Source organism: Equus caballus, chromosome 15 (assembly GCF_041296265.1).
Source record: "Equus caballus isolate H_3958 breed thoroughbred chromosome 15, TB-T2T, whole genome shotgun sequence".
NCBI classification, from domain to species: Eukaryota; Metazoa; Chordata; class Mammalia; order Perissodactyla; family Equidae; genus Equus; species Equus caballus.
The window spans coordinates 83379420-83396485 of NC_091698.1; the positions used below are offsets into that span (position 1 = coordinate 83379420).

At 34.8% G+C, this 17066-nt stretch overlaps 1 protein-coding gene across 4 annotated transcripts in view; it reads right to left on the reverse strand.

Moving 5' to 3' along the window:
* Positions 1 to 299: 299 nt before the first annotated feature.
* Positions 300 to 17066, reverse strand: part of PPP1CB (protein phosphatase 1 catalytic subunit beta) — a 40845-nt gene continuing 24078 nt past the window's right edge. For all 4 annotated transcript variants that reach the window (XM_070235638.1, XM_070235637.1, XM_023619315.2 and 1 more), the window contains exons 4-9: positions 16342 to 16572; positions 14357 to 14461; positions 12064 to 12135; positions 6765 to 6916; positions 4470 to 4604; positions 300 to 2120 (exon numbers count right to left, since the gene is read on the reverse strand). In XM_070235638.1, the coding sequence (XP_070091739.1) occupies positions 2016 to 2120; positions 4470 to 4604; positions 6765 to 6916; positions 12064 to 12135; positions 14357 to 14461; positions 16342 to 16572 (800 nt within the window). In that variant the 3' untranslated portion in view covers positions 300 to 2015. The remainder of the gene's footprint in view (positions 2121 to 4469; positions 4605 to 6764; positions 6917 to 12063; positions 12136 to 14356; positions 14462 to 16341; positions 16573 to 17066) is intronic.

Consider the following 17066-nt stretch of genomic DNA (forward strand, 5'->3'; position numbering starts at 1 on the left):
AAGACTGCCCTGTCTCCTGCAAAAGGCTTATTTTCTAGACCCACTTCACTATGATTACTAAGAGCACATCTAAAATTAAGAGATTGCTCAACTTGCACCCCAATTAGGAAGATATTTAAATCACATTAGATAAAAGCCTGTGTGACCTAATCTAATACATCATATGCAGTACATGAACACTTTCAGAAAAGAATCAATTCAATATATGTTAAAGACATTAAAATCTATTTGAATAAAATGTGTTTAAATGTCTCACTGTTAAGGAAGAAAAAGAACAAAATAACCAGTCAGACTTCATATCAATTAGACAACTTTTACTAAATGAGAAAACTACATTTAAAATGTGCTTTAAAACAAAATGGAATTAGAAAAAAAGACATATGCATTTGAAAGAACTTTGCACTGTGCTGAAAATCAAATCTCTTGCAGTAATACAATATGCCAATTCATAAAATGTAAGTTAACAGAATTCTCAATTTAACATTTTCAAAGACGATATTAAGGTCAAGAATTTCACATCTATGGTAGCACATATAGAAGGGCATTATAAATATGATGTCCATCCCTATGAAGCTTACAAATTTGACAATGCTCAATAAAAGCTTTTAGAATCACATCCAAAAGTGTCGCATCCAAAGAATCACAAATCTGTGTCCCGTAAGTTCTCCTTCTAAAATCTCTATGCTGACTTTTCTACTCCTTGTCATTTGTTAATACTAACCCTTAAAAAAAAGAGAGAACAGGAAAAGAAATGCTGCAATAAACCCTTGATCATGTACAGAAATTATTGCTACTATAGTTCACTACAAAGCATGTCTATACAATATTATATGAACTTTGATCATGAAAAATCAGAATAAAAATCTTTAGTGACATAAGCCTTACAATCGTATACAACATTCACATGGCAATATTAGACAGTTAAGCACCCAAAACCATAGTTGACAAAATGTCCCACTGACCGGCATTCATTTAAATACATCCTTCGTACAGAGGGAGGAAAAAAAGAGATAGTCAGCTTTCCAAGGCTTGTCAAAAAAGGATTCTCATGTTCTGTGGATCTAAAAACAAACAACAATAACAACAAAAAAAAAAACCCAAAAAACAAAACCAATGCAGGTGAGGGTGTTACCAGAAAGTTAAGCATGCCAAAGGTGTTCCGTGCGAATTAAAACCTAAAGCCAAGGTACCACATAATCACATTACCAACTAGTTGGGTAATACTATATGAGCCTTATCTTAAAGTTAAATGAAATGCTACTGCACAATAGAGCATCAATAAGTTAAAAATTAGAGTGCACAAATCCAAATCAGTGGCAATTTCAGTATAAAGCAAAATATTCACTATCAGCTGTAAAGTTTGCCCAGTCAAACTGTTGATTAAATCACTGGATTGGACAGTTTACCTATTTTTTAAAAATATCAATCTCTAAAATTCCTTTTTATTGTAATGAGGCAGAAGTTTTAGTAAGATCAAATAGGTCTGTAAGTAAATAAGCAAGGGAAAAATAATAGTCAGCGAATGTCTTTAAAGCTCTTCCACATTTCATTTTTTAAAATGTTTAGGGAAAAAATTTTAAGATATTTGCCATCATTCTAGCAAAAACAAACAAAACAAAACAAAACAAGCCCAAAATAATTAAACAACCAAGCAACACTAAAACCACATTACACAGATGGATCATCATGCTTTCATCTGGTTTAACTATCACATCTAGTTTAACTGGGATGCTTTTCAACTTTAAAAACTGTGATACATGAAGATGTAACTTTATTGGGTAATTTTGAATTTGGATTTAACTTTGTTGAATATTATAACAGAGTATACTTATTACAATACAGTGTAGCACATCTTTCTATTAGAAAAAAATTTAAGATCCTTTACCCGTCTCCTTAAGTTAAAGGTGTGACATCATAAAGGGTGTCAAATGGCTGGATGGTTTTACAGTGCACACTTATATATTATGAAGTATGTCCTTAACAAATCTGATGGTTTCTTTACACAGTTCCTTTCTTCACCTTTTCTTCGGTGGATTAGCTGTCCGAGGTGGAGTGACGGGACGTCCTGAATTCAGTCCACCATATTGGTACTTAGCTTTCTTTTCAGATGGTTTCAATATCTTAAAGTAAACAATGTATTAACAATGTTATTCTTTCAAGTGCAGTAAGTTTAAGACAATTGTTGTAATAGTGGGTTTTTCAATAAGTGACATGAATTGTTGTAAAAGTGCAATAAAAACGCATAAAAAACCAGCAAAGTTCCAAACATTTCTCATATTTAAAGTGTGCAAATGTCGGAATACTGCTATTATTTGTCATTCCGTTGATAATTTAATAACAAAAGCTCGAGTACATGAGTCCTATCAACTATCCAACCCTTAGATTTAAGTAAAACTTTTTTCAAATTAGTATATATCTGTGGTGTGGAAAGAACACTAGTCTAGGAGTCAAAAGACCTAGGTCCTCATCATAATTCTGTCACTATTTATTTAGAGAGTAATTAGTCAAAAATTCTTCAGACCATTTTTTATGTGTAAATAGATTTTAAAAAATAGTTTGATTTATACATATTAAATATCATAACGTTCACCCATTTAAAATGTACAAATCGATGATCTTTAGTATATTTACTGAGTTGTACAGCCACTGTTACTATCTAATTTTTGGACATTTTTATTACCCCAAAAAGAAACCTTGTCCCCATAAGCAATCATTCTTCATTTCCACTCTCCACTCCCCTGACCCTGTGGCAACTCCAAACCACCACTAATCTACTTTCTTTCTCTATTGATTTGTTTTTTCTGGCTTATTTTATATAAGTGGAACCGTACAGTGTGTGATCTTTTGTGACTGGCTTCTTTCACTGAGATGTTTCTGAGGTTCATTCATGCTGTAGCACACCTATCAGTACTTCACTACTTTTAACTGCCAAACAATATGCCACTTTACGGACATTCCACACCCCAGTCATTCTTTAGTTGATGGACATTTGGGTTGTTTCTACCTTCTGGTTATTATAAATAACACTCCTACGAATATGCATATAAATGTACGAGTACCTGTTTTCAATTCTTTCGGGTATATAGCTGGGAGTGAAAATTGCTGGGTCATCTAGAAACTCTATTTTTAACTTTTTGAGGGACTGCCAAACTGTTTTCCAAGGCAGCTGCATCATTTTACATTCCCACCATCAGTGTATGAAGGTTCCAACTTCTCCATATCCTCACCAATACCTGTTACTGTCTGACTTTTTTATTATATTCATTCTGGTGGGTATAAATAGAGCTTTAACCTACATTATAGATAGAAAATCTCAATATTTACACAAAAAGTGTGTAGAGAAGATTTATGAAGCATTTCTTAGAACTCTTCAGAGAATCATAGCGCCTCAGTGAAAAAAACATAGTAATCCAACTCCACTATGGTGACTGGTGAAGCATAAGGCCTGGTTACTATCCTTAAATTGTAAGTGAGAAGTCAAACGTTTACCATTCAATTGTACTAGTTCATAGAAACAGTATAATGCAATAAAGAGAAAAAGGGATGGGAAAGTCCCTATACATTTAAAAGGTGTGTGCATATTAGGGACATAAAATAATCTTTGCAAAACCAAAGTATTAAAGTTGTTTTAGTCCGTGAACACGAATGATGTTAAGTAGCACACTAAAGCTATAGTTGGTCTCTTTTTAAAATGTAAATGGTTCTGTATTTATAAATGGGTATTTTAAGATTATTTGGAAAGTTTTTTCTTAGGTAAATATTCTATGTTATTTTCATCTAGTTTACAATATAATTCTTTTTCCTCAATGTCTGTCCTACCCGCTCATCTTGCAAAACAAAACAAAAATCTAAATAAACTATTCACTGAATTCACATTCTTTTAGCAGGTAAGCCACTATCCAAGGAGTCATACAGGAATTTAACAATTTAAACACTTGCATCAAGAATGACTGACATGGGGCCAGCCCCATGGCTGAGTGGTTAAGGTAGTATGCTCTGCTTTAGTGGCCTGGAGTTTTGCCAGTTCGGATCCTGGGCGCCAACATGGCATGGTTCATCAGGCCATGCTGAAGCGGCATCCCACACAGCACAACCAGAAGCACTCACAAGTAGAATATACAACTATGTACTGGGGGGGCGGGGGGGAAGTTAGGGATAAGAGGAAGGGGAAACAAAAGAAGATTGGCAACACATGTTAGCTCAGATGCTAATCTTAAAAAAAAAAAAAAATGACTGACTTACCGTAGGTTCCCTAAGACTCTAATTAATTTGATATATACCAAAAAGGCTGGAACCCCTTTGTGAACGAAACTAGAAATCTCTAATAAGTCTATGAGTGATCATCACTTCTGAATAAAACCAATTTTCTATACTTGCTCAAGGAAAGAACACAAATTGAAAAGAAAAATTCTTCTGATAATAGTTTTAATTAGATTTCTAATTGTTATAAATTTATATTTATATCATACCTGAAATGAACACATCAAAGTTTCATCCACACTCATCATTCCACCAGCATTATCAAACTCGCCACAGTAATTTGGGGCTGAAAATAGGGTTACCAATTGTCGTTTAGCAAAAAATTCATATCCATCTTCCACCACCTGTCAAAGGAAACATCAAAAGAAAAAACACTTATTTATAGGTAATTCTCAACCATCTATACTAACTGAAATTAACGTGACAAAGACCTGGAAAAAAACCCTTGTTTTGTTAATGAAATAAAAATAAAGTTATGATTATTAAAAAGTTAAAAAATCATGCCAGTTCCAAGGCTTTCCATATGCTAATAGGTACAGAGTCTACAGGGAGCTAGGACACCAAATACTTCTTAAGATGATGGCATTACAATCCAACTATAGAATCCTTAATTCAATGAATCATAACCAGACAATGAAAGACAGATTATGTCAAGAATGTTTTTCTTGCTCTAATTTTCTATTAGTATTATGTAGCTAGACACTGAAACCTTTACTAAGTTGAGCTTAATTTACACAGACCAAGCTCCTAATAAAAATTAGCTGCTTATAGATTTTTATGTGTATAATTCTTTTTCTTAAGGATTTAACATGATTTCTAGAATCTGTTGTCAATTCCAGAGTGATTTAAACAATTTACGTTTCTCAGCTTTACAAATTTGAGAGGTAGGCAATGACATGTAAACGTTTTATATTTATTTATAGCAGGCAAGAATACTTTTGAAATCTTTTAGGTATCTTTTGATTAAGCAAAATTATCCTACGATATTTGCTCATAAGAAAGTACCTCCAAAATAATTCACATGAAAAAAAAATAATTCCTACCTTAGTATCAGGTACATGTTCCTGTTGTACATGTTCCTGCTGTAATTATCTCATGGTAGAATTTAGATATTAACCTTTTCTGTTAAGACCTTGGTTACTTTATCTACTCCAGCTCAGCATGTTGCCTGGCACTCAGTACATCCTTTTAGTTTAGTTTGAATGTTCACTTATTCATTCATTCAGACATTTACTAAAAGAACAGGTTTTTTTAAAGGAAATATCTTTAGTTTGTGTTTCACATTATAAATCTCTTAATTTTAGAGATAATATGTTTGATTAAGTAGAATAGATATTGGAGGTGTCTGGAAAAAGACCGTGCAAACTAAGGTAGATCAGTAACCTGACTTTTTAAAATCACCCATTTCTGAAAAGACCAGTGAATGGAGATCTATAGCTTACACTTAGGTTTTACCTTAACAGACAAAGAATTAACAAAGAATATTTAAAAATATTATATTTACGAATTTCAAATACTTTTAGTATTTTAAAAGTAACCAAAAAAGATTTTTTAAAATGTCTTTCAATGTATTTCATACCAATTATGTTTTAGAGAGGGTGAAGACTTAATATATTAAATTGTTAAAACAAGCTTTTGTTAATTTTTATTCAACAAACACTAAATGCACGCTACAGTATGTCAGTAAATTTACATGGCAATGGATATTCAAAGGTGAGTAAGTTGCGATCCCCTCCTTAAAGAATGTACAATCTAGTGGTAGAGGAGGACATAGAACAAACAAACAAACAAACCTACATTGTATATGTATTTTAAGAACGAAAATTCAAATACACGCAAAAGCAGACAAAGAAGAGCTCAATAAAATCCCATTTACTCACCACCCTGATTCAATTACCAGAATTTTGCTACGTTTGTTTCATTTATCCCCCTTTTTCTTTGTTGATGCATTTTAAAGCAAATCCTAGACATGTCGTTTTACCTCTACATACCTGAGTATGCATTTCTGAAAAATATGGACATCCTTCTCACATAACAATAATATCATCACAGCTAAAACAATTAATAATGACTCCTTGATATAATACCCAGTCTATAATCGAATTTTCCCAACTGTCTCAAAAATTGTTAAATTGTCTTTTTATATATGGTTTGCTCTTATCAAAATGCACACAATTCATTTGATTATTACCTATAACAGGTAAACATCATATTAATACAGGATCAAGTATTTCTAGAAAGCTTTAGACAATCACTGAAAAATTTGCTGGCATTGCAGTATACTGCAAAAATATATTCTTTTGAAATATTTCCTCTTAGAGAGTGAGAAAGGGTTAACAAATCATAAGATTGTTAATTATGAGATCAAGGTTCAGGCTTCACCTCTCCCACTGCTTTCCTCGTATAATTAGCTTTCTTGGATCTCAGTTTCCTCAAAAATAAAAGGAGCGAACTTGTGTGAAGTTAATAAATATTAAAATATCCAAAAGTTTTATATTTCATACCTGATGAGCTCGACAAATCAAGTCTAAATCATGACGATTCAGGAATTTACTGACTACATCAGCTCCAAAAGTGAAGGAAACACCACGATCATTTTCTCCCCAGCCTTGCACATCCTTATCTGGGTCAGACCACAGCAAATCACAGAGCAGACCTTTAAAGAATAAAAGCACAGCAATGAAAAAAGCAGAACAAAGTTTATTAAATAAGGTATAACTATATCACATTTCTTCTCCTGCCCTCTTACCTTTTAAAAAACAGTAACAATCACTTGGTCCCCAGAATCCCAGCTCACTGAACTGAGCCACTCTTTATTAAAGCAATCATACAAATATATCTTGCCTGGCTGCTTAAGGTAGCCAGGCAACCTTTCCGACCCTTCCCACAGACAGGGAATATGTGTATGGCACACTTTAAGCACACGATATGTGGAAGAGACTTCTCATCTTTTGTATATAGTTTTCCCGTAGTGATAACCAATTGACCCAGCAGGATTTCCTGAATAGCTCATCCTTTCCTTACAGAGCTACCTATACTGTCTGTTTCTGGGTGCCACAGTCTATTGCATTAATCTATTTTATGTATCCTTGAGCCAATAACACACTAGAGCTTTTAAATAAATCTTTTTATTTGGTAGGACTAGTATCCCCACTTAATACTTTTCTTCAGGATTGTTTTGGTTACTTTTAATTCTTTGTTCTTCCACATATAAAATTCTGAATCAGTTTGTCTAATTCTGTGAACTCAATTCAGATTTCATTGGAATTGCATTTGATCTATAGATCAATTTGAGGGAAGAAAACATTTTCCATGAAGGCCTAGAGGATTTAAGTAAAATATGGAGGAACAAAATCATTGGCTTTAGTAATGTTTTGGGCTTAAGAAAAGAGGTCAGAGCTAAAAATATTTATCTGGCTATCTTTATCATAGTAATAGTACTACAAATCTTAGAAGGGACTGAGACCACCTTGGGAATGCAAAGTGAGAAGACCAGTAAATAAACTCTGAGGAATTAAACATTTAATAAGCAAGCTGAGGAGGGGGAATCAATAAAAAATATTGAGTAGGAATGGTCAAAACAAGGAAGAGATTAGACTAGCAAAGATCTCCTGAAAGACCTAAGAATTATCTAGAAGTAGGAAACAATTAAGTTTGAAGTGCAATGAACAAGTGGAGTAGGATGAAAACCAAAAGTGCCACAGAGAATTAGATCATAAGACCTAATGAAAGCAGTTTCTTGATGGCTGATGGGACGAGAGTGGGTTAGAATCAAATTGTAGTGAGACTAAGAGGGGGTGGATGTTGAGAAGATGATAAGTACTTTTCTAAGAACGATGGTGCTAAGGGAAGAAAAAATTAGTGTTAAGGGAAGATTTTTTTTTATAGCCCACAAACTTCATAATATAGGTCGGTCATCAGGAAAGGAGATGTTCATTTTGAGTCACAGTATAACTTGTCTTGATAGGCGAATTATCTAAAACACCCTTCACAATTAGTGGCAATGTACTCTTAATTTCTATCATTATTTCCTAAGCTCCTACTATAATGTTCTAAGAAATCCACCAGCATACAAAATCCATTGGGACAGTTAGTCTCAATTTACAAGCTCTGATTTCTAAAGAACACAAGCTGATTCTTTAAAAAAATACATACACACCCTCCCAGGGCTCTTTAATGTTCATACTTTCTAGTGTTTCCACAGGAGAAGCTGTGAGCAGGAGTCCAAGACAGTAATCTAAATATATACATACATTTTGTTGTTGTTGTTAAGGAAGATTTGCCCCGAGCTAACATTGTGCCAATCTTCCTCTATTTCTTTTTTTTAGTACCTGGGACTCCAGCACAGCATGGCCACTAACAGAGTGGTGTAGATCTGTGCCCAAGAACTGAACCCAGGCTGCTGAAGCAGAGTGCACTAAACTTAACCACTAGGCCACCAGGGCTGGCCCCTGTAATTTTTATGTGATGATAAAACTAGAATGTAGTTGCTTTCAGAATTATTTGGGAAATATGACAGGGTCAACACATACAAAATGAGATAACAGTAACAACAACAATCTGGCATCCTTCAACCTTAATGGAATCAAGATAAGAATCTGAGAGTCAAAGTTCAATGTTTTCTAATTCAATTCCTAATGAACAAGCATCACAATCATTAGACTACTGCTTTAAAAAATGTGTTAATTTATAAATTTATAAACTAAATTTCTGAAGCTTATAGAGAATATCAAAGCTTAAAATGACTGTTTTCAGCATCTCAGAAACTTTCCACTAGAATATGTTAAAGAGAGAAACTTGTCACCCCTGAAACTGATTTATGTCTGAACTATACCATTAACAGAAACCCTGAAGATGTAATGCTTGAAATATATATTTATATTGTACCTTATTTTAAATAAATGCCCTATTATTTCAATACTAGTTTCTATTAGATTTAGTCAAATATATTCTATAATTACAATCAAAATCCGGTAAAATGCATGCTTTTCCTTTTATAATCAAGACAAGTTGTGCTACTTACACAAGTAAGTTCTGAGGCAACTTACTACAACATGCAATATGTCAGTGGCTTACTAACAAAAGAGGATCTATACAATTGTTTATAATGGTTGATGTTTAGTCATGAGTAGCATTTTAAGTGATATTATCAGCTTTCAGTACACCGAGCAAAACAATCCAATCATACTTGAAAACAAGCAACCAGGGGGGTCGGCCCTGTGGCCAAACGGTAAGTCCACATGCGCTTGGGCAGCCCAGGGTTCACCAGTTCAGATCCCAGGTGTGGACTTACGCACCACTCATCAAGCCATGCTGTGGCAGCATCCCTCGTGGAGGAACTAGAATGACATGCAACTAGAAGACACAACTATGTACTGGGGCTTTGGAGAGAAGAAAAAAAAAAAAAATGAGGAAGACTGGCAACAGATATTAGCTCAGGGCCAATCTTCCTCACAAAAGAAAAAAAAGGCCAAGGAGAGCAGAGAGAGAGAGAAAAAAACAAGCAACCAAATGCACATTCTTAGTCCAATTTAAAGATTTGCTTATGTTTTGCTCGGGGACTGAGTTACATACATTTTTTAATGTTTATCTTTCTACAGAATCTTTAGATCTTAAGAGTGGGAAATGAACTTATTAACTAACCAGCTCAACCCTATTTGATGAACAATCAATTCCTCTTTACTCAATTACCAATAAACAATCCCAGTATCAGTAAACTAAAAGATTTTTTCTCCATATATATGATGTTCCTAATTTATAACAGGATTTCTAGACCCTATGGCACTCTAGGTAATCCTCATTTTGAAGATATTCAAGTCTGTTGAGAATTGATGATACAATACATAAAGGGTAGGTCTGATTACACAAATGACAATGGGACAATTAATTCAACCATGTAAGTCTGCCTAAAAAAAAAAGTCTGGTAGAAACTGAGGGAAAGGGCAGTTTTGCTTATGCTAATGTTTTTAATAGTATGACAGTGTGATACAATAAAAATATATTTGGTCTTTGTTCCCATTCTTGGCATAAAGCTCCTAAAACCCTTGGAATTTCCTGAGTGATAAGAGTATCTTTTGTTATTCATAAGGATCCCCTTTCCATCACACCTGAGTTTATGTTAATGAGGTGACCTAGAGCCTCCTAGACAGCTTCAGAAAAGGGGCTAGTCAACAGAAAGATGAAATGTGATTAGAGTTGGAACTTTTAGCCCTCTCACCCTGTCCCTGCCACCTCTGGGAAGGGAAGTGGGAACTGGAAATTCAGTTCTATAAAAACCCTTCAACAATTAGATTTGAGGAACTTCCAGGTTGGTGAAAGCCGTTCACCAACACTGCCCCCCATACCTTGCCCTATGCATCTCTTCCATTTGGCTGTTCCTGAATTGTATCCTTCATAATAAACTGGTAAATGTAAGTAAAGCATCTGAGGATGTGGTTGTGGAAACCCCCTTGTAGAAGAAGTGGTGTCAGAAAATGCCACACAGGGGCTGGCCAGGTGGCGTAGCGGTTGGGTTCCCGAGCTCCGCTTTGGCAGTCCAGGGTTCGCAGGTTCGGATCCGGGCGGAGACCTAGCACTGCTCGTCAAGACACGCTGTGGCAGTATCCCACATAAAACAGAGGAAGATTGGCACAGATGTTAGCTCAGGGCCAATCTTCTACACAAAAAGAAAAAAGAAAATGCCACACAGAAAGGTATTGATGTGTTAAGCAAAAGCTGAACTGCGGAAATAGAACTTAACTGCACTAAATTCTCAGGTCTTCATGGCATCTTATGATATGAATACCACGACTAGTACACACCTTAGTAAATACACTGGTACTCAAATATGAATAATTACCATTTAAAAGGCAACAGAAAAGTTAGGATAACTGGCAACTGTGCCTAGCACTTATTTTTAAAATTAAATTGGGCTCATTTATTAATCAACACAACAATTTATCCTCAAATGGAACTTAAATGCTTTTGTTTTGACTTGCTTCACTTATCTAAGAGATATCTGGAATTCTGAATACTCAATTTTCATAAATCTTTCAGACACAATTTTCATAATTCACCACACATCTAAAGAGCCTTCCATCTCAAGAGCCTTAAAGTTTAGCTCTAAAAATTTGAAATAGAGATGATGTAGAAAACAATGAAAAACTACTAGATAATTTAAAAGAAGCTACTTGTAATTCTTGGTTAAGAAAGAAAAATTTTCCTTTTTTTTTTTTTTTGGTGAGGAAGATTGGCCCTGAGCAAATATCTGTTGCCAATCTTCCTCCTTTTGCTTGAGGAAGATTGTCCCTGAGCTAACATCCATGCCAATCTTCCTCTACTTTATGTGGGATACCGCCACAGCGTGTCTTGATGAGCAGTGCTAGGTCTGCGCCCAGATCCAAACCCACAAACCTCGGGCTGCCGAAGCAAAGCATGTGAACTTAACCACTATGCCACCAGGCTGGCCACAAGAAAAATTAGATTAATTAAAAAACTTTGACTAATTTTTAACAAGTCTTTGAAGGACATAACCAATGGTGATATGAATGAGAGTTTTGAAAGACAGGAAGGTAAGGGAAATCAATAGCAAGATCTTTTGTGATAAGTTTGACAGAACCATATTTAGAAGTTCTGCACTTCGGGGAATAACTAGTGAAAGTGGAAGTATCTTATATTACTGCAAGTAATCTGTAGTTAGCTTACTGACTACAAAAAAAACTCTATTATTTATTACACAAACCAATCCTACTTCCACTAAGTATAATTAAGTTCAAATATGCCAACATTTTATATATAACAACTAAACTTCTCTATATACTTAACCTGTATCAGGGACATCAGTGGGTCTCATAATTCTCCGAATCTGCTCCATAGACTGCAGGTCTGGTGACAGTCCTATAATAAAAAGATGAGTCATAGTACTGACATCTAAAAGTTTTTCACTCAAATAAAATAAAAGTATTTAATCAAAGTAGATTTACTATATGAAATTAAAGATATTTAAAGTTTTCCTTTTAATGTTATCTTTAATACACTGAGTTATTAAACAGAATCCCACATTGATATAATAGAACATTATGATTAGGTCTTCTCCACTTTTCCCTAACAGGGAAATGAAATTCTCTTTCATTTCAAAAGATTTCTCAAGGAAAGAAATCCTACTACGTTCTTTCTTTCCAAACATTCCCCGCCCTTCACAGGTACGTACTCAATTCTAATCCTACGCTTTTGCCACTTCTTACCACCTAATCTTAAACATGTTCACTTCCAAGTTAAAGTGTCTCACTCTGTCCCAGAAGACCTTCATACATCCCACTCCAACAGGCTCATTATCTTCAATAAAAGCGCAATTGTTGATCAGAAGGGATAAACAAGAAAAAGCACATGAAAATACTTTGCAAGCTTTGAAGGAGTACATAAATATAAGCTACTATTTTTCTTTGGTAGACAATCCAAGTATCATCACAAAGAATAAAGCTAAATATTCACATTCCATACTGCTATATTTCTATTCTTAGCTATACTGATGCGCAAGAGCTACCATTTCTGAAATATTTAGTATCCACTGTTGAATGTTTCAATTAATATAGTGAATTATGCTCTATCGGAGAATGAACCATTGATTACCTCAGGCCTAGACAAGTACATCTATCTTTTTAGCATTTTCCACCTTTAATTCTTCCCACATATTAATGAAAAACTAATTTTCTTACAGTATTTTCACTAAATTACTTCCCTGTACAAAAACCCAATATGGTTATTAAACCAGTCAACAAACTCCTTTGCTGAGTATTCAAATCTCTTTAATCTGATCCCATCATTCCCCAACATGTACTTGACATTCTACTTGGGCCAGTTACTCACACATTCCTTGAATTAGACAACATAAAAAAGACTGTCTCAAGTGCTCTTCACCTCTCCAAACTCTATTTATCCTCCACACTCAATGCCTTCATAAACATTCACCCAATAATTCTCTCCCTTTTGTGACTTCTCATAACAACTACTATCTCTACAAGTACTTTGACATAATTAAATTCCATTCATTCCTCAATGTTTTGAAATATACATTTTATCAACAGGTTTTTAAATTCCTCAAGATAGATCATAAACTGTCCATATATTTTCATGGCATCTAGCCAAGTGCAAGACACATATTTAGTTTTTCAAATGAACGTTCATATATTCAAGCTTACCCAGAGAATAAATTATCACTCTACCAAAAAATTATTTTTAGGACTAAAACAGATGTATTACCTAAAACCTAGAACTCTTGGCATGTGGAAATATTAAGCTCAATTCCATCTGGATTCTGATGAAAGGTGTTTAATATAGGCAGGAAAATCATCATGATCCTCTTTCCCCGCCTTTTTTTCCCCCCTTTTTCTCCCCAAAGCCCCCTGGTAGATAGTTTTATATTCTTCGTTGTGGGTCCTTCTAGTTGTGGCATGTGGGATGCTGCCTCAGCGTGGTTTGATGAGCAGTGCCATGTCTGCACCCAGGATTCGAACCAACAAAACACTGGGCCGCCTGTAGCAGAGTGCGCGAACTTAACCACTCGGCCACGGGACCAGCCCCATGATCCTCTCCCTTTTACTGATAGCGGTTATCTTTCTGTCAAAACTGAGGCAAAGGGAAGACATTTTTTCAAGCAAAACTCTGGTTAACCTCCTCATACGTGAAATTCCTTAAAGGCAAGTACTAGATTTCCATTTTCATTATGTATAAATAACCATAAATTTCTAGTTATTAAAAGAAATTTTAGCTACGTTTAAAAGAGTTTTAATCACTTGAGTTTTCACACAAGCACTGCTTTGTTTTCCCATAGCAGCTTAATTATTATAGGTCTTTTCTAAATACAGTCATGAGTTGCTTAATGGCAGGGATACGTTCTGAGAAATGTATCGTTAGATGATATCGTTGTGCGAACATCATACAGTGTATTTACACAAACCTAGATGATGTAGCCTACTACACACCTAGCCCACAACGGTACTAATCTTATGGGACCACCATCGTATATGCAATCCATCATTGACCAAAATGTTATTATGCAGCGCATGACTATAATGGAATAGTAAGAAAAATCCAAAGGTAAATTTACTAGTCGGCTTACCTCCATGACAACAGAAGATCTTCTCATCCACAATGGCAGCTATAGGCAGACAGTTGAAACAATCGGTGAAGGTCTTCCACAACTTAATATTAAACCTTCGCTTGCCTATAAAAAGAAGAAATAGAGTAAATAAATCTGAAATCTCAGCCACAGGATTACGAATGATTTCAATTTTCTTCTGTTTACCTAGCAATCTGTTTTTTCTCTAAGTGTTACTTGTATACTTTTAAAAAGGTAATAAATATTCAGCACCTTCAGTAAAGTTACAAAAGACTTCCAAGTCTGTCCTATAGGTACTTTATGAAACAAATACATGAAAAACTTTTGTCTTTTAAGATCACATTTATAATATAACAACTTTGAAACAGTCTAATAGACTATTAGTTTATTTTTTCCATTCAACATGTACACTAGTTAACCTAGCCAAATTAGTAAGAAGTGAAAGTGGTGCCTCTGGAGACTGTCCATTTTAACTCTAATGCATTAAGTAACACAGCATAAACTTACTGCCAAGAAAGGAATTTCCAAGTGCTTAACTGGTAATCACTTTTGAGTGAATTATAACTTTGCACTGTAGCAAGTATAAATAGAAACACAAAGGCCATAATTTTCCTGAAGTCTAGCATAAAGAGCTACAACAAAGACAATCTCAAGTGTTCACCTTTTTTAGTGTTACCCGATTTTTCTGAATTTGGCAACAAATTGCAACAACCAACCCAGGGGAGGGATGAAAGACACAAGCACTAACTTCCTATGTTTTTATGCCATAACCTGCCTCTCAATAAATAAGTATAACTCAAAACAGTTTTCACAAGCTGTTCTCATACATATTATTTCATTTGATGTCATTTCTATCCTCAAGGATATTCAAGCCCATATTTTATCCTTTAAGAATATATATCTATTTCTGATTTAGCTTTAGCTAAGTGGTTATAGTTTGACGTACTACACCCACTTTCTGTCTACTGGTCTGATTTAAATAATTGGAACCATGCATTACACCTCAGAAATAAAAATGCAATATAAAATCAAACATAGAATCATTCTCATTAGAACATAAGCTTCATGAGAATAGAGATCACCTGTTTGTGCACTGCTGCATTCCCAGTGTTTAGAATAGTGCCTGGCATATAACATTTCTTCAAACACTTGTCAAATAAATGACTACATGAATCAAGGAAGTAAGAATTTAAATAAGGACTCTACTAAATTTAAGGATGAAAAAAAGCAAAAATAGATTCTAATTGAGAATTCAGCACTAAAAAACAAATTCAATTTGAAAATCATTGTAATTAGTTCTAAATTGTAATTAACCAAACATATGTTCACTCCCATACCCTAACAAAAGTAAAAGACCAAATTCAAATGTAGTAGTGTAATTTAGTAATAACACTTGGAAACACCACTATACAACAGCAAATCAGTGATTTCTTCCTGATGAAAAAGAGCACAATAAAATAAGGATATCCTGGAGTATTCAGTATCCTTATCTCTCTAGGTTTAAAAGCATAGATTAAAAATCTAATAATACACTTCAACTTTTAAATAAGTTCAAAGAAGTTCTCAGTATTTTCTGTCACACAGGGCCCATGGGAGTTTCTGTCCTATCATAAGAATGCTGAGAGCTAAAAGCTTAATGGACACTAGAAAACCAGAGGCTACTGTCTATAGTGTACCTCTGTTTCACTTGGCTATTTTACCCGGTAAACTAATTAAAACAAGGCCTTTCAGCTGAGTAAGCTACAGTCAACCTGAAACTACGTGATCAAGGAGATCCGAAGGAATCAATTTAATTAGTAACCTGTTTCCCAGCTTCAGGTTGCTCTTTCATTAAAGGCTCTCTTCTTGGGCTTATGCTTGCTATGCTTGCTAGATCACGTTTTTAAAAACCTCTGAATTGAAGGAACTCTTTTGAAATGGAAAATTGGGGAATTTTCCATTAATATTAATTAAATTAATAAAAATAAATTTTTATTTTTACTTACATTCATCATAGAATCCATAAATGCGATTGATGCTAGCACACTCATGGTTTCCTCTTAAGAGAAAGAAGTTCTCTGGATATTTGATTTTATAAGCCAACAGCAAACAAATGGTTTCCAAAGACTGCTTTCCTCTGTCCACATAATCGCCTAAGAAAAGATAGTTGGCTTCTGGTGGGAAACCTCCATATTCAAATAATCGCAGTAAATCTGTATACTGTCCATGAATATCTCCTAAAAATAGAAAAAGTCAGTTTTAGAAAATTTGGTTACGGTGGTAAATAGCTTCTATGAAATGATTCCTAATGTTTACACCCTTTGTATAATCCTCTCCCCTTGAATGCAGGCTGTAGCTGGTGACTTACTTCTAACAAAGAGAACACAGCAAAAGTGAGATAAGCTGTCCCTTCTGCGATTAGGTTACAAAAGTTTGTGACTTTGGCCTTGCTTGCACTCTTTTGCGTTCTCTCATGCTCAATAATGACACCAGCTGCCTTATGGAGAAGCACACATGACAAAAGAACTGAAGGAGGCCTCTGGTGAACAACTCATTAGGAACTGAGGCCCTCAGTCCACTGGCCCATAAGAAACTTAATCCTTTCACAGTTGAGCCTTCAGATGACTGCAGCCCAGATAACACCTTGATCGCCGCCTTGTGAGAGACCCAGAACCAGACAACCCAGCTAAGCTGTGCCCAAATTCCTGACCCTCTGAAACTACAAGATGAC